This window comes from Coptis chinensis, chromosome 5 (assembly GCF_015680905.1).
Source record: "Coptis chinensis isolate HL-2020 chromosome 5, ASM1568090v1, whole genome shotgun sequence".
NCBI lineage: Eukaryota > Viridiplantae > Streptophyta > Magnoliopsida > Ranunculales > Ranunculaceae > Coptis > Coptis chinensis.
The window spans coordinates 58,415,333-58,439,948 of record NC_141460.1 but is presented as its reverse complement, the minus strand read 5'-3'; the positions used below and the strand labels follow the sequence as shown (position 1 = coordinate 58,439,948).

Genomic DNA, 24,616 nt, shown 5'->3' with positions numbered 1-24,616 from the left:
CCCTTCTTCCATTTCATTAATAATGTCTGGCATGTGGACTCGAATGTGCCATGGTGTATTCCAGCGCCCATTTTCAATCAAGTTTGCGACTGGTGCGTTTAGATTACAGGTTGAATCATAAAGAAGAGATAGTGGAAAAAACTCTTTCAATATGCCCATCGGATGCCATGGATCCAACCAAAACATGGTACCCCTTCCATCTCCGATCTGGTGCTGAGCAATGTGTTTTGCATCCTTCCTGTTTTTCAAAATATGGCGCCAAACCCATGAACAATCATTTGGTATCTGTAACTGCCAAAAGTTTCTGCCCTCGATCAGATTCAGCTTAACCCATTTTACCCATAGCGTCTCCTTCCCACTCACTAGGTTCCAAATGTGTTTTAGGTTCACTGCCATATTGGATGTGCTGAGGTTCCGAATCCCTGGATCCCCTTCTTCAGACGGGAAACACAAACTTTCCCAACTAATAAGTGCATGGGATGTAGCGCATTCAGGCCCCGACCACAAGAAGTTTCTGCACATTTGATTTATGGTGTCAATTGTTTGCTGTGGCAACACAAAAGAGGACGTCCAGTATATACTTATCTTGTTCAGTACTGCCTTTAACAACTGAAGTCTCCTCGCATATGACAGTGCGCGTCCTTTCCATTCTTGTATTTTGGTCCTTACCTTTTCTATCAAGGCCACACAATCAGTATTCTTTAATCTTGTCGTTATTAAAGGTAGTCCCAGATACCTCACCGGCAACTCTCCTCTTTGGAACTGAATAATACTCTCGACTTGTGTACATCTTGTCGCATCCATACCCTAGTAGAACATATTGCTTTTCTGTAGGTTAACTTGCAATCCCCGAAAGCACTTTTTAACTTGCTCGAGTTTCCTTCGAGCTCATATCGTTCCCAAGTCTCCACTCATGAATGCAATTAAATCATCTCATGAAAAGATAAATGTGTGATGAGTGGGTTCTGATTTATAATGAAGCCTATATTCTCCTTCCTCCACTTTCCGTCTAAGCATTTGAGTGAAAAACTCCATGACTAGTACAAATAAATAAGGTGACATTGGGTCCCCTTGCCTGATACCTCTCTTTCCCTTGAAATACCCGAAAGGCGTTCCATTTATCATAATGCTGTATCTCGGTGTTTCTTTGCATTTCTGAATCTACTGTACAAACTGTAAGGGGACTCCAATTCTCGTTAAAGCAAACATAACAGCCTCCTATCTTACAGTATCATAAGCCTTCCTTAGATCAATCTTAGCAGCACATCTAGGTGGGCCATGATTCCTGTGGTAATTGTGTAGTAACTCATGCAAAAGCAGTATATTATCATAGATACTTCTGCTAGAAATGAATGCTGACTGATTAAGAGATATCACCTGAGCCATGAATGCTTTCATTCTGCGTGTCATGATCTTTGTAATGCATTTGTAAATCACATTGCAACATGCAATGGGCCTGTAATCCCCCAACGAGGTAGGCTTTGGTATCTTAGGAATCAAGGTAATACATGTTGTATTCACCTCCTGCAACATCATGCCTGACCTAAAAAAATTCTTCACAACTTTAACAAACTCATTGCCTATAATCCTCCATGCAGCCTTGAAGAATAATGAAGAGAACCCATCACTCCCTGGTGCTTTGTCACTGTCTATACCTAATAGACATTCAATAATTTCATCTCTAGTGACCTCCTTTATCAGCTCCTCTTGAGTATTTTGATCTAGCTGTTCTACCTGAATTTCCTCTAGCATACTGAAATCCATTTCTTCGATCTGATCCGGGCTGTATAGGTCAGTATAAAACTTCACACATTCTGCCCCTATACTCTCTATCTCTTCCAGAATCTTCCCATTCCCATCTCTCAGGTAGTTAATCTTGTTTGTCATCCTTCTCACTTTTACTGAGTTAAAAAAAATACTTTGTATTGCCGTCTCCAAGAGTTACTACCTGATCCCTTGATTTTTGTTTACACTCATTCTCCTCCTCTATAGCAGCTTTGACGTACTTTCTTGTTATCACTCTCTCCTGTGTGATGAGCTGTTGATCCAATGGTTGGTTCTGTAGCTGATTTTGTACTTCTTCTAGTTCTCTTTCCGCTTCTATTTTCCTTGTGCATGCCTTTCCTTTTTCTCTGTTCCAGCTGATTAAATCATTCTTGACGTTCTTTAGCTTTTTTGTGAAGGTGTACATCGGATTTCCTACCACTGACACCCCCCATGCATCCTGAACCACCTCAAAAAACCCCTCCTCATTAATCCAGTAGTTGAAAAATCGAAATGACTTTTTACATTGCCCTTTTGTTTTTATCGTTTCCACCACCATTGATGAATGATCAGATGTTGCTCCGGGGTTTTTAAAAGTTGCTTTTGTATCTCCAAACTCATTTATCCACTCCGCATTGACCATGACTCTGTCTAGTTTCCTCCATAGCCTCAATGTCTGCTTATTGCTCCATGTTAGGAAGTTCCCTGAATATTTCAAGTCGACTAACCCAGCCATTGTTACACAATGCAGCAAATCTTGGAAGTAATACGGTCTTGTCTCCGTCCCTCCTACTCTTTCTTGCCCATTCAATACTGAGTTAAAATCTCCTATTACAACCCATGGTTTCTGTATCCTCCATAACTCTCTTCTCTTGTCTCTATCATTAGAACCATAAACCAATGCTATTACGAACGATTTCCCATTCATCAGTTCAGCATCCATAGTTATACTATGTTCACCTTTCTCTATAATTTTCAAGTTACACTTCTGTGGGTTCCAAAGAACACCATATCCTTCCCTTTGCACTATACTCATAGTTATGTTTCACCATCCATCCATTACAGCAGCAGTTAATGACTTCTTGCATCTTTGCTTGCTTCACTTTCATTTCAATCAGTCCAAACACACTCAATTCTTTCCGTCTTATCATGTCTTTCACCTCAAACTACTTAAAAGCTCTGTTTAGGCCCCTCACATTCCAACATCCTATTACCAATCATTTAATATTCCTTTTAGGATTAGAGTGATCGTACTTCGCAACCACTATGTTAGATTTCCCATAATTTGGAATCTTAGTATTCTTGCTCATCTTCGATACCCCTTCTGGTCCTTGTTTTCTCATACTTGTTTCACCTCTGTCCCCTATTCTCGCCATCTGTGCTCATCTCATTTCTGTTTTTACTTTGTTATGCACTTCCTTCTCCTTATCTACAGCTGCGTCTCCTTCTCTCACTACCACCACATTGTGTGTCATCACCTCTTGTACTACTTTTGGTCTGCAAGTGTTCCTCTTTTTTGGCGTTTGCCATTTCTCCTCTTTATCTTTTTCTTCCCCCTCTTCTACTACTTGTGCTGCCTCTCTTTCATGCACTGCCTTTATTCCGCGTAATTCTCCTCCCTCAGTGCCCTTTATTCCCTCTTGATTTCCAGTTCTGATAATTATAGATGTGCTCCTTGTATCATTTGCTCTTGTGTTTTCTGTCTCATCATTTGTCACTTCTTCTTGTTGGATTGCTTTCCCTTTAGGTTCCTTAGTTTTATTGCCTTCTTTATGTAACCAGACCCCTTGCTTCTGCTCCTGTCCTTGCTTAACTTGCTTTGGACATTTCAACTCTGTATGACCGAAAACTTTGCACTTAGCACACCTTTGAGGCTTCCAGTTATACTTAAACGGTATGGTGAACGGTATGGTGACAGTGTGGTGTGGAAGGAGACATTCACAGGAGAGTTCACGCTAAAGGACACTTATGATAGCTTAAGGAAGGTTAGGCAGACGCCAGCTTGGCAAGGCTTAATTTGGTTTCCAAACAGAATTCCACGCCACTCATTCATTGGATGGATGTTCTTCAATGAAGGACTAAAAACAAGGGATAAAATGCGACAGCGAGACATTATACATGATGACATTTGTGTGTTATGCTGGAGAGAGACGGAGACCCATCAACATCTGTTCTTCGAGTGCTCTTTTGCTCGGAATATATGGTGATCACTGATGTCACTTGCAGGTTACAGCAGGCAGTATATGAGGACGTGGCAAGATGAAATTGAATGGCTGTGTCAGAATAGCAAGGGAAAAGGCAGTAAGAAAGACACACTAAAACTGGTCACAAATGCGTTTATCTACTGGATCTGGAGGGAGAGGAACAATAGGATATTCGAGAGAAAGACAAGATTCATTAATGAAATGGTACAGCTGATCATGCACAACGTCAAGACAAAGCTAAGCTCGATCACATACAAGATGAAGGAAGGGCAGGAAAGAGATGAGTTTATGCAGAGATGGAATGTCCACACCGAACCAATTTGTGCAACGGTTATAAGATGTAAGTGGGAGAAAGTTGGGATAGGAATAGTGAACTTAAACACTGATGGTACACTAACAGGCATGCAAGGAGGATGGGCGGCGACCTTAAGAGATGATCAAGGACAAGTAATGGCAGCAGCGAAAGGTAAGTCCCATTTCCATTTAATTGCTTTCATTGAGTTAGAAGGACTACATCAAGGATTGAAGTTAGCACACAAGTACAACATAAAGAAGATTAAGGCGCAAACAGATTCAACAAATGTGCTGTCTCTCATCAAGAAAAGAAAGCAACCATGGAGAGCAAAGAAGATGATTGAAGACATAAAGAAACAGATTGCTAGTCTAGAGTTATTTGATATTATTCGCATTTTTAGGGAATGTAATAGGTTAGCAGATAAATTAGCAGAGAATGTACCTAATGTTTTCTTTATTGAACTCACCCAAGCTCATTTTCTGAATATATAAAGAAAATAGTGTTTGGAGATGCTAATGGGGTTGAGTACTTAAGATTGTAATAATTCTTTTTTTCCCTATGGGAAGGGGTAGGGGACCTCTTAATTAAAAAACCCCGCTTGCCAATAAAAAAAAATGCTGAACGTTCGTTTCTAATCCACTATAACTGGTAATCCCTTTGGATAGGTACACTCCGTATCTATCTCTACGCATACTCTCGCATAAGAAGTCCGTGTCATTGATTCAGTTAACCTATCAACAAACAATGGCGTCCCAATGACACTTGCCACTTTACTAAACCCATCCTTGTTCCATAATTCCATTGGAAATTTCTTCATAATGACCCATATTGGAATTGTCTTAAATCATCTGCTTCTGCCTCAATAAAAGCCTTCCACGGCCTACAAATAGCTGGCTGGCAATGTGGAACGATCCTATGTCCAGCATTGTGCTTCTATCCTCTTCTTTCCCAAATTCAAATGTAAACATACATTCACCATATGTCCTCATAGTGAAACTTTTAACCTTCCATATTCGCTAAACTGTTTCCTTTACAAAGTTAAAACCCAACCGCCTTCCCACAAAACTCCCCACAATCAGTCTCTCATATTTTTTGTTTATATTCATGAACTGCGACGATTTAACATGGAGTACAGGCTTCCCATTCACTAGTGTAGGTTGCACGTACTCCAGCTTATCTTTCTCAATAGACTCACGACCTAGGATATCCACCCATGAGCTTTTTTTCCCACCATTGTCACTTCTTTAAAACCCCGCCCTTATCACACTCATTTCCCAGTTAGGTTGTAGCATCATTCTTATTAACTTTCGAAGTTATGTCTTCTATGATGGTGGATCCCAAATGATGAATCGACTTATCCTTCTTTGTTCACGACCCTAGCATGCTCTTGTGGTTGCCCCCGACTCCATCGAAACCGAGGTGTTTCAAGATAACTGATCATTGCCGAGGTGTTTCGGACCTTATGTAAGTCGTTTTTTCAGATCCGACATTTATGGATCTAAGATTCTTCGTTTCTAAGGTACTTTTTTCATGGCGTTCCCATTCATCTCCTCTCTTCTCTGTATCAACTTCAGCGGTCTTACCTGAGTTTCCTTCCATAGATATTTCCCCCTCTGTATCATCTTCATCCTCTCGCTGTAGAAGAAGTTCTTCATGAATCCTTATCATTCTTCTTTGCAGCAACCTCTCAAGAGATCCCTTCCCATTAACCCTCTCAAACTCATATTCTAGTTTGTCTGCTTCCTCATCCTCATCTCTATTTGAAATCTTGCTTGGTGTTTTCTGAATCCCGCTCTCATTCTCACTCGTTTTGTCTTCTTCCATCTAATTTTTTGGTTAAAAGACGAAAATGCCCTTAGTGTTTAAAATCGCTCACTAAAGGCCACCATGACAACTAATGAATGCAAAACACCTAATTTTAAAAAATGTGTGGGCAAGCCTATTTTTAAAGAGATCAGTAACTCAATTGTGTGTAGCGGGGTTCGAACCCCAGACCTCTGGTGTCATCACCCAAAGGTTTTACTAATTAAGCTAGAAGGCACTTACACAAAAATGTGTGGGCAAGCTTGTTTTTAAAGAGATCAGTAACTCAATACTGTGTAGCGGGGTTCGAACCCAGACCTCTGGTATCATCACCCAAAGGTTTTACCAAATAAGCTAGAAGGAACTTACTTAAAATGTGTGGGCAAGCCTGTTTTTAAAGAGATCAGTAACTTAATAGTGTGTAGCGGGGTTCGAACCCAGACCTCTGGTATCATCACCCAAAGGTTTTACCAACTAAGCTAGAAAGCACTTACGAGCTTGCATTACAATGAATGCAAAACACTTGATTGATTGATTGATTGTAAAACACTCATGTTCTTATCGTTTTTTCAGGATACAACCCTATTGTGGAACTAATACTTTAAATAACGTGTTGTAGAGCCAAAAAGAGAAAAAGGGACCTTGTGGAACAACTGGGAAAAAGTACCAAAAAGTCAAACTGTCAAAAGTCAACAATCAATGATCAAAGTCATAGTCAACGGTCAAAGTGAACTCAATGATCCAAAAACTCAAAAGCTCAGGAAACACTCAAAGGCTTCAAGGATCAATCTCTAAACCCTTTGTAAGAAAAGGACTAAGCCTCAAAACCCTAAACCCTAGCCTAGATAATATAAGTTATATCTAAGATGAACAACTTCCAAACCCCAAAACCCCACTTTCTACACAAACAGAATGAAAAACACTTGATTAAATGCATCTATGTGTGAGTCTGCATTAGAATGAATGCAAAACACATGATTGATTGAATGAATGCAAAACACTTGACTGAATACAGTTACGTGTGAGCTTGAATTATAATGAATGAAAAACACTTGATTGATTGAATGAACGTACCTACAAGTGAGTTTGCGTTAGAAAGAATGCAAAACACTTCATTGAATGCACCTAAGTATGAGCTTGCATTATAATGTATGCAAAACACCTGATTGATTGATTGATTGTAGAAAACTCATGTTCTTATCGCTTTTTCAGGAGATAGCCTTATTATGGAACTAATACCTCAAATAACGTGTTATAGAGCCAAAAAGATAAAAAGGGACCTCATGGAACAATTGGGAAAAAGAGCAAAAAAGACAAACTGTAAATAGTTAACGGTCAACTGTCAAAGTGAACTCAGGGGTCCAAAAACTCAAAAGCTCAAGAAACACTCCAAGGATTCAAGGATCAATCTCTAAACCCTTTGTAAGACAAGGACTAAGCCTTTAAACCCTAAACCCTTGCCTAGTTAATATAAGTTAGATCTAAGATGAAGATCTTCCAAACCCCAAAACCACACTTTCTACACCAACAGAATGAAAAACACTTGATTAAATGCATTTACGTGTCTGTTTGCATTAGACTTTATTGATTGAATGAATGCAAAACACTTGAGTGAAAACACTTACGTGTGAGCTTGCATTATAATGAATGCAAAATGCTTGATTGATTGAATGAACGTACCTACCAGCGACCTTGCGTTAGAAAGAATGCAAAACACATGATTGAATGCACCTACGTGTGAGATTGCACATGATTGATTGATTGATTGTAAAACATTCATGTTCTTATCGGTTTTTCAGGATAAAGTCATATTCTGGAACTAATATATCAAAAGCTGTGTTATAGAGCGAGAAGGAGACAAAAGGACCCTTAAAGGGACCTCATGGAACAACTGGGAAAAAGTGCCCAAAAGTCAAATTGTCAAAAGTCAATGGTCAACATTCAAAGTGAACTTAAGGGTCCGAAAACTCAAAAGCTAAAGAGGCACTAAAAGGCTTCAAGGATCAATGTCTAAACCCTTTGTAAGACAAGGGCTAAGCCTCTAAACTCTAAACCCTAGCCTAGATCATATAAGTTAGATTTAAGGTGAACAAATTCCAAACCCCAAAACCCCACTTTCTACCCCAACAGAATGCAAAACACTTGATTAAATGCAAAGTAATTGTCAACGGTCAAAGTGAACTCAAGGGTCCAAAAACTCGAAAGCTTAGGAAAAACTCCAAGGCTTCAAGGATCAATGTCTAAACCATTTGTATGAGAAGGACTAAGCCTCTAAATCTTAAACCCTAGCCTAGATAATATAATTTAGATTTAAGATGAACAACTTCCAATCCCCAAAACCAAACTTTCAACACCAATAGAATGGAAAACACATGATTAAATGCATCTACGTGTGAGTTTGCATTAGAATGAATGCAAAACACTTGATAAATTGAATGAATGAAAAACCCTTGACTGAATACACCTTCGTGTGAGCTTGCATTATAATGAATGCAAAACACATGATTGATTGGATGAACGTACCTACAAGCGAGCTTGCATTAGAAAGAATGCTAAATACTTTATTGAATGGACCTATGTGTGAGCTTGCATTATAATGAATGCAAAACACCTGATTGATTGTAGAAAACTCATGTTCTTATCGCTTTTTCAGGAGACAACCCTATTATGGAACTAATACCTCAAATAACGTGTTGCAGAGCCAAAAAGAGAAAAAGGGACCTCATGGAACAACTGGGAAAAAATGCCAAAAAGTCAAACTGTCAATAGTCAACGGTCAACGACCAAAGTCATTGTCAACTGTCAAAGTGAACTCAGGGGTCCAAAAGCTCAAAAGCTCCTGAGCTTTTGAATTTTTGGAAACACTCAAAGGCTTCATGGATCAATGTCTAAACCCTTTGAAAGACAAGGACTAGGCCTCTAAACCCTAAACCCTAGCCTAGATCATATAAGTTAGATCGAAGATGAACAACTTCCAAACCACCAAAACCCCACTTTCTGCACCAACAAAATACAAAACACTTGATTAAATGCTTCTACGTGTGAGTTTGCAGTAGAATGAAAGTAAAATACTTTATTGATTGAATGAATGCTAAAACACTTGATTGAATACACTTACGTGTGAGCTTGCATTATAATGAATGCAAAACACTTGATAGATTGAATGAACGTACCTACCAGAGAGCTTGTGATAAGAGCCCAAAACTTTGGTTTTAACCCCTTAACAATAATGTTTTTAGACAAATTATGCGAGTAATAAATAAGAGTTAATGCTGATTACGTGCTTTTACGTATTTCAGGCATTGAAGTCAAGTATGTGCAGAAATGTCTCACTTTGGCGAGATAAAGGACCAAGGGTTGGTTGATAATAAGTTCTGTGATTAAAGGCTAAGATTCAAGTAGAAAAAGCCATTGCAAAGTCCGGTCAAAGCTGAAAAGTCAAAGTCAACGCTAGCAGAAACAGCACATAAAAGTCCGCAGAATATCCAAAGATCATATCTTTGGGCTCAGACCTCGGAATTGGGCCTACCTTATGCCAAAACGACCGGCTTGGAATCAGCTTTCCAATGATTTAAGCCTTGACCCAATCAGTGGAGCAAAAGTGGATGAAAAGTCTGTGAAAGTCAAATCCAGCTGAAAAGGCGTATGTGGATTAAAGAAATTGGGCTTTGGGATCGATTTTCCGGCCCAAAACATGCCTCTTCAGCCCATGCACGAAAATGTGGATCTGGTCTCCTCCATTTCAACACACAAGACTTAGCTCTTAAGTAATCCTTAGCTTAGGGTAAAAAGTGGCCATTAGAGCATAGTTCTAGATATAGTTTTCTTTCCATTAATTAGTTTTCATACCTTGTTTTAATTTAGATTATTGGATCAATTTTATTCCATCATTAGATTAATAAAAGTAGTGAGTCCTTCATAATTTCAGTTTTTGTTATTTAAAATTACTTAGATCTAATTTTGATTCTTCATTGTTAATTTATACTTGAATTATTGTTTAAATCAAATTAATTTATTTACAATCTTTATATGGTGTCTTGTTTAAATTCATAGTTAAGTATTTGAGTATAATTTGCATTCCATTGATTAGTTCACCATGAGAAAATTCATAAATGAACAACTAGGGATTACTTAAGAACCAATTGACTTTGGATAGAACTATCATAGTTAAGTATTTGATATAACTTATTGTTTAAATTCATAAATTGACTTTGGATAAAGAACTTAGGAAACGCTAATTCTAAAGAACTAGGAGTAGAACAAATCTTTTACACCAACTCTATTTCGATAGAATCGAGAGTAGAAATCTTTGATATATAATCGACTAGACTTCGTTCAATTTTAGTTTTACTTGCGTTTGAATTCTATCTTTTATTTGTGAGTAGAACTGTTCATTTTACGTATTACCAGCTTGCATTAGAAATAATGCAAAACACATGATTAAATGCACCTACGTGTGAGCTTGCACATGATTGATTGATTGATTGTAAAACACTAAAAAAAAATTCGATTTTTCAGGATACAATCCTATTCTTGAACTAATACCTCAAAAGCCTTGTTATAGAGCGAGAAGGAGACAAAAGGAAGGGAAAGGACCTCATTGAACTACTGGGAAAAAGTGCCCAAAAGTCAAACTGTGAAAAGTCAACGGTCAACATTCAAAGTGAACTCAAGTGTCCGAAAACTCAAAAGCTCAAGAGACACTCCAAGGCTTCAAGGATCAATGTCTAAACCCTTTTAAGACAAGGACTAAGCCTCTAAACCCTAAACCCTAGCCTAAATCATATAAGTTAGATCTAAGATGACCAACTTCCAAAACTAAAAACCCCACTTTCGACAATAACATAATGCAAAACACTTGATTAAATGCATCTACGTGTGAGTTTGCATTAGATTAAATGCAAAACACTTGATTGATTGAATGAATGCAAAACACTTGATTGAATACACTTACGTGTTGCAGGTGCCGACTAGCAAAGTCGGTAAAACCTTTGGGTGATGATACTAGAGGCCTGGGGATCGAACCACGCCAACATCAAAGAGTTATTGATCACATTTAAAACAGGCTTGCCAATCAAAAAAAAAAATACACTTACGTGTGCGCTTGCATTATAATGAATGTAAAACACTTGATTGATTGAATGAACGTACCTACCAGCGAGCTTGCATTTGAAAGAATGCAAAACACATGATTGAATGCACCTACGTTTGAGATTGCATTATAATGAATGCAAAACACTTGATTGATTGTTTGATTGTAAAACACTCATGTTCTTATCATTTTTTCAGGATACCACCCTATTCAGGAACAAATACTTCAAATAACGTGTTGTAGAGCCAAAAAGAGAAAAAGGGACCTCGTGGAACAACTTGGAAAAAGTGCCAAAAAGTCAAACTGTCAAAAGTCAACAGTCAATAATCAAAGTCATAGTCAACGATCAAAGTGAACTCAATGATCCAAAAACTCAAAAGCTCAGAAAACACTCAAAGGCTTCAAGGATCAATCTCTAAACCCTTTGTAAGACAAGGACTAAGCCTCAAAACCCTAAACCCTAGCGTAGATAATATAAGTTATATATAAGATGAACAACTTCCAAACCCCAAAACCCCACTTTCTACACAAACAGAATGAAAAACCCTTGATTAAATGCATCTACGTGTGAGTTTGCATTAGAATGAATGCAAAACACATGATTGATTGAATGAATGCAAAACACTTGACTGAATACACTTACGTGTGAGCTTGCATTATAATGAATGCAAAACACTTGATTGATTGAATAACCGTACCTACAAGTGCGCTTGCGTTAGAAATAATGCAAAACACTTCATTGAATGCACCTAATTATGAGCTTGCATTATAATGTATGCGAAAGACCTGATTGATTGATTGATTGTAGAAAACTTATGTTCCTATTGCTTTTTCCTGAGACAGCCTTATTCTAGAACTAATACCTCAAATAACGTGTTATAAGCTAAAAAGATAAAAAGGGACCTCATGGAATAACTGGGAAAAACTGCAAAAAAGACAAACTGTCAATAGTTAACGGTCAACTGTCAAAGTGAACTCAAGGGTCCAAAAACTCAAAAGCGCAGGAAACACTCCAAGGATTTAAGGATCAATCACTAAACCTTTTGTAAGACAAGTACTAAGCCTTTAAACCCTAAACCCTCGCCTAGATAATATAAGTTAGATCTAAGATGAAGAACTTCCAAACCCCAAAACCCCACTTTCGGCACCAACAGAATGAAAAACAATTGATTAAATGCATCTACGTGTGTGTTAGCATTAGAATTAAAGCAAAACACTTTATTGATTGAATGAATGTAAAACACTTGAGTGAAAACACTTACGTGTGAACTTGAATTATAATGAATGCAAAACACTTGATTGATTGAATGAACGTACCTACCAGCGACCTTGCATTAGAAAGAATGCAAAACACATGATTGAATGTACCTACGTGTGAGCTTGCACATGATTGATTGATTGATTGTAAAACACTCATGTTCTTATCGCTTTCTCAGGATACAGTCCTATTCTGAAACTAATACCTCAAAAGCTGTGTTATAGAGCGAGAAGGAGACAAAAGGACCCTAAAAGGGACCTCATGGAACAACTGGGAAAAAGTGCCTAAAAGTCAAACTGTCAAAAGTCAACGGTCAACATTGAAAGTGAACTTAAGGGTCCGAAAACTCAAAAGCTCACGAGGCACTAAAAGGCTTCAAGAATCAATGTCTAAACCCTTTGTAAGACTTGACTAAGCCTCTAAACCCTAAACCCTAGCCTAGATCATATAAGTTAGATCTAAGGAGAACAAATTCCGAACCCCAAAACCCCACTTTCTTCCCCAACAGAATGCAAAACACTTGATTAAATTTAAAGTAATTGTCAACAGTCAAAGTGAACTCAAGGGTCCAAAAACTCGAAAGCTTAGAAAAAACTCTAAGGCTTCAAGGATCAATTTCTAAACCATTTGTATGAGAAGGACTAAGCCTCTAAATCTTAAACCCTAGCCTAGATCATATAAGTTAGATCTAAGATAAACAACTTCCAATCCCCAAAACCAAACTTTCAACACCATCAGAATGAAAAACACATGATTAAATGCATCTACGTGTGAGTTTGCATTAGAATAAATGCAAAACCCTTGATAAATTGAATGAATGAAAAACCCTTAACTGAATACACTTACGTGTGAACTCACATTTTAATGAATGCAAAAACACTTGATTGATTGAATGAACGTACCTACAAGCGAGCTTGCGTTAGAAAGAATGCAAAACATATGATTGAATCCAGCTACGTGTGAGCTTACATTATTAATGAATGCAGAACACATGATTGATTGATTGATTGTAGAAAACTCATGTTATTATCGTTTTTTCAGGATACATCCCTATTATGGAACTAATACCTCAAAAAACGTGTTATAGAGCCAAAAGGAGACAAAAGTTCCCTAAAAGGGACCTCATGGAACAATCGGGAAAAAGTGCTAAAAAGTCAAACTGTCAAAAGTCAACGGTCAATGATCAAAGTAATAGTAAACCGTCAAACTGAAGTTAAAGGTCCAAAATTCTAAAAGCTCAGGAAACACTTCAAGGATTCAAGGATTAATCACTAAACTCTTTCTAAGACAAGGACTAAGCCTCTAAACCCTAAACCCTAGCCTAGATAATATAAGTTAGATCTAAGATACACAACTTCCTAACCCGAAAACCCCACTTTCTATACCAACAGAATGAAAAACACTTGAATAAATGTATCTACATTTGAGTTTGCATTAGAATGAATGCAAAACACTTGATTGATTGAATGAATGCAAAACACTTGACTGAATACACTTACATGTGAGCTTGCATTATAATGAATGCAAAACACTTGATTGATTGAATGAACATACCTACATTTGAGCTTGCGTTAGAAAGAATGCAAACCACATTACTGAATGCACCTATGTGTGAGCTTGCATTTTAATGAATGCAAAACACCTGATTGATTGATTGATTGCAGAAAACTCATGTTCTTATCGCTTTTTCAGGAGACAACCCTATTCTAGAACTAATACCTCAAATAACGTGTCTTAGAGCCAAAAAGAGAAAAAGGGACCTCATGGAACAACTGGGAAAAAATGCCAAAAAGTCAAACTTCAATATTCCACGGTCAACAACCAAAGTCATTGTCAACTATCAAAGTGAACTCAGGGGTCCAAAAACTCAAAAGTGCAGGAAACACTCAAAGGCTTCAAGGATCAATGTCTAAACCCTTTGTAAGACAAGGACTAATCCTCTAAACCCCAAACCCTAAACCCTAGCCTAGATCATATAAGTTAGATCGAAGATGAGCAACTTTCTAACCACCAAAACCCCACTTTCTACACCAACAAAATGCAAAACACTTGATTAAATGCTTCTACATGTGAGTTTGCATTAGAATGAAAGTAAAACACTTTATTGATTGAATGAATGCAAAACACTTGATTGAATACACTTACGTGTGAGCTTGCATTATAATGAATGCAAAACACTTGATTGATTGAATGAACATACCTACCAAAGAGCTTGTGATAAGAGCCCATAACTTTGGTTTTAACCCCTTAACAATAACCTTTTTAGACAAATTATGCGAGTAATAAATAAGTGTTCATGCTGATTACATGCTTTTATGTATTTCAGGCATTGAAGTCAAGTATGTGCAAAAATGTTTCACTTTGGCGAGATAAAGGAGCAATGGTTGGTTGCTAAGAAGTTCTCTGATTAAAGGCCAAGATTCAAGTAGGAAAAGCGTTTTTTGGTACTGGCAGAGGACTTCGACAAGGGGATCCCCTATCACCGCTCCTATTTGCTATTGCTGAGGATGCGCTTAGCAGAAGCGTAGTGAGACTGCAAACTTCCGGCAGAACCATCCCCATGGCTTTCGTTGGGAATACATACTCTCCATCACACCTCCTGTTTGCGGACGACATCATCCTTTTCGCCAATGGAAGTTTAAAAGGCCTCAGATACTTGCGAGAATGCCTGAATGCTTACCAACTAGCGGCTGGATAGCTCATCAACAAGGAAAAAAGCAAGTTGTTCCTCGGAAGCATGACAGACACCAAAAGAAGAAAGGTGGAAGGGCTATTTGACATAAAGGAAGGTTCATTGCCTGAAGTATACTTGGGGGTACCACTTTTCAAGGGACGTGTCACACAATCCAGCATGCAAATTCTAGTTGACAAGATCAAAAAGAAAGCAAGTGGATGGGCAGGAAAGCTACTTTCATTTCAGGGGAGAGTGGTCCTTGCACAGTCCATTCTGAACAGTATGCCAGTATATAACATGGGAATCTACAAATGGCCGAGACAAAGCATAAAGGAAGGGGAAAAAGCCATCAGAAACTTCATTTGGTCCGGAAACCCAGCAGTAAGTAGGACTATCATGCTAAAATGGGCAAAAGTGTGCAAGCCAAAGGAGGAAGGGGGTCTAGGTCTTAGACCCCTAAAGGAGTTAAACCTTGCTCTGCTCATGAAATTGGCATGGCAAATGACCACGGGCGGACAACCGGTGGTCACAAGATATGGTGCGAAATATAAATTGAAGCACGGAAGGTGGTTGGCTAGCCACAAATGCTCATCCATTTGGAAAGGGCTGAAATGGGCTTTGGAAGAAATGAAAGGGCATATGGGCTGGTCTATTGGCTCGGGTAGCACCCTAGATGTCCGGAGAGATCGTGTAGGCTGGTACAAACTCGGCAATGGACTGCGAACCGCAATTTGACCGAGTAATCATTCTTCAAAAGTCGGGGACCCGATGGTGAACAATTAATGGAGCTTTACTGATAGTGTGATCAATGTATTCTTCGTCTTGATATGGATCTTAAGTCTCTACTTCCTCTAAATCGAGGATCGAGGATAGAAGAATCTGGAAACCAGATAAGGAAGGGAAGTTCTCGGTGTCCTCTCGCTTTCGAATAACCGGAGAAGGGGCTGTGGTCTGGTGGGGCAATACCATCTCGAACAGCTATGTGCACCCCAGAACAGCTGGAATTGCATGGAAAATATTCCAAAGAATCATTCCGACGGATGATAAGGTGAAGAGCAAAGGCATACCGATTGTTTCCAGATGTGACGGATGCAAAGAAGAGGAGGAGAGTTACGAGCATTTGCTATGGAGTTGTCCCATATCGTAAGCACTTTGGGAATGGATTCTTCAAAAATTTCATTTGAATCCGCAATTAGCAACAGGGGAGATAGACATAAAGGGGCTTATCAAAGCTAAAAGGCTCGCAAGTCCTTTGATCAGAGAGCTATGGACTTCGGCAGTTCTAAGTATGCTAGTAGCCATTTGGAAGATGCGAAATTCTCAGAGATACAGCGACTCCAGCTTCAGTGCCGGACATATAAGGAACCAGGTAAGGAAGGGCATTCAAGTTACTGGGCGTCTGACCAAGAGTCACATGTACAACACTGCTGCCGATCTGGATATTCTACAATATTGGGACATCGAATGCAAGCCAAAGCCGTTCAAAGAAATCCAACAAGTAAGCTGGTACCCACCGGGACAAGGAGAGATTAAAATCAACTGTGATGGATGTTCACTTGGGAACCCGGGACGAGGAGGAGCAGGTTTAACATTCAGAGATTACCAATCCAACTTACTTGGAATTCTGGCACAAGGACTCGGGGTGGTCACCAATTATGAGGCAGAAAGCATCGCGATTGTACTAGCAGCAGAGAGAGCAATCGCTCATGGCTGGAGGGTAATATGGATTGAAACAGACTCCCAATCGGTTGCTCAGTCTTTTGCAAATGGTCACATTGCATGGAAACTGAAAACTAGATGGGAAAGAGCCACTCAGAACTTGCTCTCCTACAGGATAACACACAGTTGGAGAGAAGCCAACTTCAGTGCTGATTCCGCAGCAAAGCATGGGGCAACATTGGATATGGATGCATCGGAATGGAGTGAATCACGGCCATCTTTTGTACCCAAAATTGAGAGCCCTGATCAGCTGTATTTTTTATTTAGCTAGAGTACGCTCTGTCTTTTGTTAGGTGGTGGGAACCCTCATGTAACATGTTAATGATTCTCCACCATGTAACCTTATATTTATATTAATATATTCACATTTTGCCTGCAAAAAAAAAAGTAGGAAAAGCCTTTGCAAAGCCCGGCCAAAGCTGAAAAGTCAAAGTCACGCTGGCAGAAACAGCACATAATAGTCCGGAGAATATCCGAAGATCATATCTTTGGGCTCAGACCTCGGAATTGGGCCTACCTTATGCCAAAATGACCGGCTTGGAATCAGCTTTCCAATGGTCTAAGCCTTGACCCAATCAGTGAAGCAAAAGTATGCGAAAAGTCTGTGGAAGTCAAATCTAGCTGAAAAGGCCTATGTAGATTGAAGAAATTGGGCTTTATGATCGATTTTCCGCCCAAAACATGGCTCTTCAGCCCATACACGAAATGTGGATCTGGTCTCCTCTATTTCAACACACAAGACTTAGCTCTTAAGTAATCCTTAGCTTATGGTAAAAAGTGGCCATTAGAGCATAGTTCTAGATCTAGTTTTCTTTCCATTAATTAGTTTTCATACCTTGTTTTAATTTAGATTATTGAATCGTTGTTATTCCTTTATTAGATTAATAAAAGTAGTGAGTTCTTCATAATTTTAGTTTTTGTTATTTAAAATTACTTAGATCTAAATTCGATTCGTAGTTGTTAATCATTTCTTAGTTGTTAATTTAGACTTGAATTATTGTTTAGATTAAATTAGTAAATTTACAATCTTTATATGATGTCTTATTTAATTTCATTGGGAAATGATAGCATAATGATTCTTGGCTAAACTTCTATTAGAGGGGGTTGAAGAAACCTTGATGAACCTTGATTTATGTTAGCGTAGAGTAGCCGTAATTTCCATTCCATTCTAAAAACGATTAGTTCACCATAAGAATGGGTTTGATTGTTTCACATGCTAGATGTTACTTGGTAGAGATTACCATGAACAACTAGGGATTAGGAAGAGCCAATTGTTATGCGAAAACACTTCAATTCAGATTAAGTCGAGTTAAGCTGGAATCAATCCCCCCTAATTCCTTATCATAGTATCAATTTAGTATTGCTGTAGTTGAATTATCATAGTTAAGTATTTGAGTATAATTTGCATCGTAGTATAAATTTGTAAATCTCTCATTGACTTTGGATAGACCGATAAACTTAGGAAACGCTAATTCTAAAGAACTAGGAGTGGACCAAATCTTTTACTCCAACTCTATTTCGATAGAATCGAGAGTAGAAATCTTTGATAAATAATCGACTAGACTTCGTTCAGTTTTAGTTTTACTTGCGTTTGAATTGTATTATTTATTTGTGAGTAGAACAATTCATTTTATGTATTATGAACTTGCGTTAGAAAGAATGAAAAACACATGATTGAATGCACATACGTGTGAGCTTGCACATGATTGATTGATTGATTGTAAAACACTCAAATTTTTATCGATTTTTTAGGATACAGTCCTATTTTGGAACTAAAACCTCAAAAGCCGTGTTATAGAGCGAGAAGGAGACAAAAGGACCCTAAAAGGGACCTAATGGAACTATTGGGAAAAAGTGCCCAAAAGTTAAACTATGAAAAGTCAACGGTCAACATTCAAAGTGAACTTAAGGGTCCGAAAACTCAAAAGCTCAAGAGACACTCCAAGGCTTCAAGGATCAATGTCTAAACCCTTTGTAAGACAATGACTAAGCTTCTAAACCCTAAACCCTAGCCTGAATCATATAATTTAGATCTAAGATGAACAACTTCCAAAACCCAAAACCCCACTTTCGACACCAACAGAATGCAAAACACTTGATTAAATGCATCAGCGTGTGAGTTTGCATTAGAATAAATGCAAAACACTTGATTGATTGAATGAATGCAAAACACTTGATTGAATACACTTACGTGTTGTAGGTGCCGACTAGCAAAGTCGGTAAAACCTTTGGGTGATGATACCATAGGACTGGTGCTCGAACCCCGCCAGCATCAAAGAGTTACTGATCTCATTTAAAACAGGCTTGCCAATCAACAAAAAAAAATACACTTACGTGTGTCCTTGCATTATAATGAATGCAAAACAGTTGATTGATTGATTGAATGAACGTACCTACCAGCGAGCTTGCATTAGAAAGAATGCAAAACACATGATTTTTTTTCTTTGGAAAGCAGGGTTTTTGAGAGGTCCCTTACCCCTATATTATTGATAATAAAATTAAACTAAAGTGTGATCTAGTTCCAGTTACATTCTCTCACATATTCTTTTCCTGCAGCATCCTCAAATATTATTTTTTTAACATCCTCTGCAAAGGAACTAGGAATCAACTCAATACAACTGACTGCAGGTATATTAGCAGCTAGTGCATCTGCTAGTCTATTGGTTTCTCTAAATACATGTACAATGGAAAAATCTTCGAAATCAGCTTCCAATCTTCTAATGTTAGCCATAAAAAAATGCGCTTCCCATGGATAAACTTTTTTCTGAACAAAAGCTACCACATATTTAGAATCTGTTTGAGCCCTTGTTCCAAGCCTTGCAATTCTATGAGGTCGAGACTATCATAGTCCGACTTCCCTTGCGCATCAGCTACAACTAAACCATCTTCATTTCTAATAGCAGCAGCCCACCCCGCCTCATTATTTTGCTTCGTCCCATCAGTATTCAAGTTTTGAATACCAATTGGCGCTCTCTGCCATTTACACTTAACATTCTTTCTTCTGTTTTCTTCCACTCCCATGTTCCACAACTCCATAAATCTTTGCATCTCAGGCCCTCTGTCATCTTCAAATGTAGCGATATTAACTTGGTTCGCACATCTTTTGCAACCATCTTAACTCTGATGCTTGACTATCTCGATATTTGTTATTGAAGATTCTCCCATTCCTCTCCTTCCAGAGCCAATAATAAAACCCAATGAAGAGGAGTCGCAGTGCATCTTGGTATCCTCCCTTACCTCTGCTCTCTGTAACAACCCATGTTACCTCCTCTTGCCAGCTTGCTGCCCTTGTTTGTGCATAGCCACCATGCCTCAGCAACTCTGCCCACACATACTGGCCATAACAACACTCATAAAAGAGATGGCTCTCTGTTTCAGATTCTCGCCAGCATAGAACGCACAAATCATCTCGCACCACTTTCCTTTCCTTCATTTTCGTGAGTGTTTTCATCCCTTCCTTCAGCTCCATCCAACGCAATAAATGAATGTCTCGGAATACGGTTAGTAAACCAAATGATATTATGCCAATTCACTGGGATTTTGATGTTGCGGACACTCTCATATGTCTCTCTCTGTGTGTACTCCCCTGTATGTGACGGTGCCCAAATCAACTTGTCTCTCTCCCCCGATATCTGCACGTCACACAACCTGTCTGATATAATGCCCGAGAGATAAGTCCTTATGTCATTTGGTACTCTCCATTGGCCATTTTCAATCAGAGACGCAACTGTTGACTCCATGTTACAATCAGACCTATACCGCAGTGCTTGTGGGAACAAATCAGTTAGTATTCCAGCTGGATGCCAGGGGTCTAGCCAGAACCTAGTATCAGTTCCATTGCCTATCAGGTGCAATGCTAAGTTCCCCGCATCCTTTCACAGCTTCAGTATGTTTCTCCAGCTCCAAGAACAGTCCTGTGGTATCTTGATTTGCCAGAAGTTCCTTCCCCTTATAAGATTCCTCTGCACCCATTTAACCCACAAGTTGTCTTTGCCGCTCACAATGTTCCAAATGTGCTTCATGTTCGCAGCCTGATTTGCTTTGGCCATATCGCGTATCGCCAACCCTCCTTCATCATATGGATAGCATATCTCCTCCCATCCTATCAGGGCATGTGACAATGAGCAATCAGTTCCATTCCAGAGGAAGTTCCTGCAAATTCTGTTTAGCTCCTCAATTGTTTTCTGCGGAATGATAAAAGACGAGAACCATTACACACTCAAGCTGTTCAGAACTGACTTAATGAGTTGAACTCTTCCGGCATATGAGAGAAAGCATCCTTTCCAGCTTTGTACCCTATCTGTCAACCTGCTAATCAACGGAGCACAGTCTCTGGAATATAGTCTTGTTGTAATAAGTGGTAGTCCTAGATATTTGACAGGCAGAATGCCTTCTTGAACCTGTAGTCTTTCTTGTACTTCTGTAACAACACTAGATTCCATTCCAGTACAGAATAGCTGGCTTTTGTTCATGTTAACCTCCAACCCTGTACACTTCTTGAATATTAATAAATTCTCTTTCAAGCATATTGCAGTACCAATATCTCCATACATAAATGCAATTAAATCATCCGCAAAAGCTAAATGAGTTATAATAGGGTCCTTGAATTTATAATGGAGTTTGAAGTTACCATTTCTCACTGAATCCATCATAATCTCTGAAAATAAATCCATCACAAGCACGAACAGATATGGCGACATTCCCTCTTCTCCCGTTAAAGTATCCATATGGCGCCCTATTGATCATAATAGAATAAGCTGGTGTCTGAACACATGATTTCACCCACTGAATAAATTTTCCCGGTACTCCTATTCTTTGCAGTGCAAACACTACCGCCTCCCATCTCACTAAATCATAAGCCTTTCTCAAATCTATCTTTACAGCACATCTAGCCGGGGGGTTATCTCTGTGGTAGTTATGCAGTAGTTCATGTGACAGCAGAATATTGTCTTGTATACTTCTCCCCGGAATAAAAGCCGACTGATTAGGTGCTACCATCATAGATATAAAACTCTTTATCCTAGCAGTTATTACTTTAGTAATGCATTTATACATGTCACTACAACATGCTATAGGTCTATAGTCCCCCAAAGACGTGGGATTAGTTATCTTTGGGATTAAAGTAATACAGGTAGCATTGACTTCACCAAGCATCATACCTGACCTGAAGAAGTTTTGTACTACTTTTGTAAAATCATCTCTAATTATTCTCCATGTACTCTTGAAAAACAATGATGAGAACCCATCCTTTCCCGGCGCCTTGTCACTCTCTATTTTAGATAATGCTTCCACTATCTCATCCCTAGTGACCTCCACCTCTAACGCCTCTTTCTGTTCCTGGCTGCGCTGTATTTTTGGTGGCAGCCCATCAAACAATGCAAAATCGATCTCCTCCATCTGTTGTGGACTATAGAGTTCTTTGTAAAACTCTACACATTTCTCTCCGATCACATTCACATCCTCTATAATGGCCCCATCTGAGTTAATTAGACATGTTATCTTATTAACACTCCTTCTTGCCTATACCGATTTAAAGAAGTATGTAGTGTTGCTATCCCCTAACGAGATAGATTGATCTCTCGATTTCTGCCTATAACACTCCTCCTCTGCCTTAGCTGCTTGGACATGGCTAGTTATGGCACTTCTCTCCTTCCTTATCAGTTCTCTGTTGAGCGGTACTCTCTGTAGTTCTGTCTGTACCCACTCGACTTCTTTCTTTGTTTCCTCAACTCTCTCTGTCACATCCCCTATTTTGGCCTTATTCCACTCAATTAGTGCTGCCTTCCTAAGTTTCAGCCGCTTCATGAATCTAAACATCGGATTTCCAACCACCTGATTTGCCCACGCCCTTTGAACTATCTCCATAAACTCGTCTTCCTTCGTCCAAAAATTAAAGAATTTGAATGCCCTCTTCTTGAAGTTTTTCTGGACAATGGAGTAGACTATCATTGAGTTGTGATCAGACGTAGCCCCTGGGTTCATAAACTCTATCTCCATGTCATTACACTCCCCAATCCAATTTGAGTTACACAACACTCTATCCAGCTTGCAGCTAATCCGATTTTCTTGCCGATTATTCCATGTAAACAGGTTCCCTTTAAACCTCATATCCACTAATGTAACTGACATTACACAATTCAGAAACTCCGTAAAGTTTGGCGGTCTACTCCCTCCAACTTTCTCGAGCGGTCCTAAAACTGAATTAAAATCCCCCAAAACTACCCACGGTTTATGGATAGTGATGGATTGATCCACTATGCTCCTCCACAGCTCTCTTCTCTCCACCATATCAGTACTAGCATATACAAATGTAACAATAAAATTTTTATTTGTTACAGTATTCACCTCTAAAGTGATACTCTGTTCTTCCCTGTTTAAAAGCTGTCGCGATTGCACACTTTTCGGATTCCAAAGACACCGGATCCTCCCTAGTTCATTATGCTCATAGTTGTGTTCCATATTCCACCCTTGACAACAATTCCTCATGACATAGTCCTTTTTCTTCTCTTTTACCCTTGTTTCAATCAGCCCCATCATGCCAATATCATGTTTCCGTATTAGTTCTCTAACCTCCACTTGTTTGAACTTCTTGTTGAACCCTCGCAAGTTCCAACACCCTAAATGTACCATCATTGAGAGGAGTTGAGCATGATTAGGGCATTAAAACGATTCACTTCTTTTGATGTTCCTAGTTTCCCTTTATGTGGTATTGCATCCTCTATTCATCGAGCCTTACTTTTCCCAGTATCCTTTGATTCTGCTGTATTCTTCCCATTTCCTTCATTCCCACTAATGTTAGTTCCTATCATATCTCTTTTGTCTGACTCATTGTCTGACTCCATTCTTTGCGGTCAGAGGTTTCAGTTCTCTCATTTTGGCCTTTGCATCTGTGATTTTTTTTCGGCACTTGCCACTCCCCTTTCTCTTCCACATTGTGCACCTCTTGCACTTCCAGTTCTTGCCCCGAATTTTGTAGTTCTTGTTTTCCTCTCTCTACTTCCTCAACTTTCTCCTTTTTTATCCAAACTTCAGTTTTGACTTGAGTTTTCCCTTTTCTTTGTTCTGCCTTCATACAAGTACTTAGTGTATGACCAAAAATCTTACATTGGGTGCAACAAGGAGGTTTCCAGTTATACTCGAACTCTATCCTTATTGCGCTCCTTCTATCAATCACTACAGGTAATTCCTTCGGGTAATCACAATCTGGCTTGATCTCAATACAAACCCTCGCAAAACTTGTTCTGTTTCGTTCCTCAGTTGGCTTGTCAGTAAACAGTGGAATCCCGATAGTACTTCCCACCTGACTGAATCCCTCTTCATCCCATAACTCCATTGGGTATTTTTTCATCACCACCCAAATAGGCATTGTCTTTAGTGCTGCATCGTCATCCTCCATAAACAACTTCCATGGCCTGATGATCACTAGCTTGCTAGCTATGTGAAAGGACCCAATGTCCAAAACCTTCAGTCTATCCTCTTCACTTTCAAATTTAAAAGTAAACATAGTTTCACCATATGGCAGCATTGTGAATCCATTCTTTAGCTTCCAAGTTCTCTTGACAATCTCCCTGACATAAGAAAAGTTTGGTCTCTTCCCTACAAAACTGCCCACCACTAGCATCTCATATTTCTTGTGCAAGTGGGTGAAGTTTCTCGACTCTACGTGCAGAATGGGTTTTCCATTAACAATGGTCGGTGATACAAACTTGAGATTCTTCTTTCCCACATTTGATCTCCCTAGTACATCAGCCCATGTGGATTTTACTGTAGGTGTTTGCCCCTCTTTAGTTGTATCCACCAGCTCGCA

The 24,616-nt window shown here is 39.0% G+C and overlaps 2 protein-coding genes across 2 annotated transcripts; both read right to left on the bottom strand.

Annotated features, from left to right (window-relative positions):
- Positions 1–1,906: 1,906 nt before the first annotated feature.
- On the bottom strand, positions 1,907–2,800 carry LOC147498126 (uncharacterized). The gene has a single exon (XM_086563137.1). It carries the CDS (start codon positions 2,798–2,800, stop codon positions 1,907–1,909), a length of 894 nt encoding a protein of 297 aa, XP_086419263.1.
- Positions 2,801–22,329: 19,529 nt separating this feature from the next.
- Positions 22,330–23,439, bottom strand: LOC147498125 (uncharacterized). Its single transcript, XM_086563136.1, has one exon. The coding sequence runs from the start codon at positions 23,437–23,439 to the stop codon at positions 22,330–22,332; it is 1,110 nt and encodes a 369-aa protein (XP_086419262.1).
- Between the last annotated feature and the right edge of the window lie 1,177 nt (positions 23,440–24,616).

Coding starts and splice junctions, on each gene's coding strand:
- LOC147498126 (XM_086563137.1), bottom strand. CDS start 2,800: ATGAGTATAGTGCAAAGGGAAGGATATGGTGTTCTTTGGAACCCACAG.
- LOC147498125 (XM_086563136.1), bottom strand. CDS start 23,439: ATGGTACATTTAGGGTGTTGGAACTTGCGAGGGTTCAACAAGAAGTTC.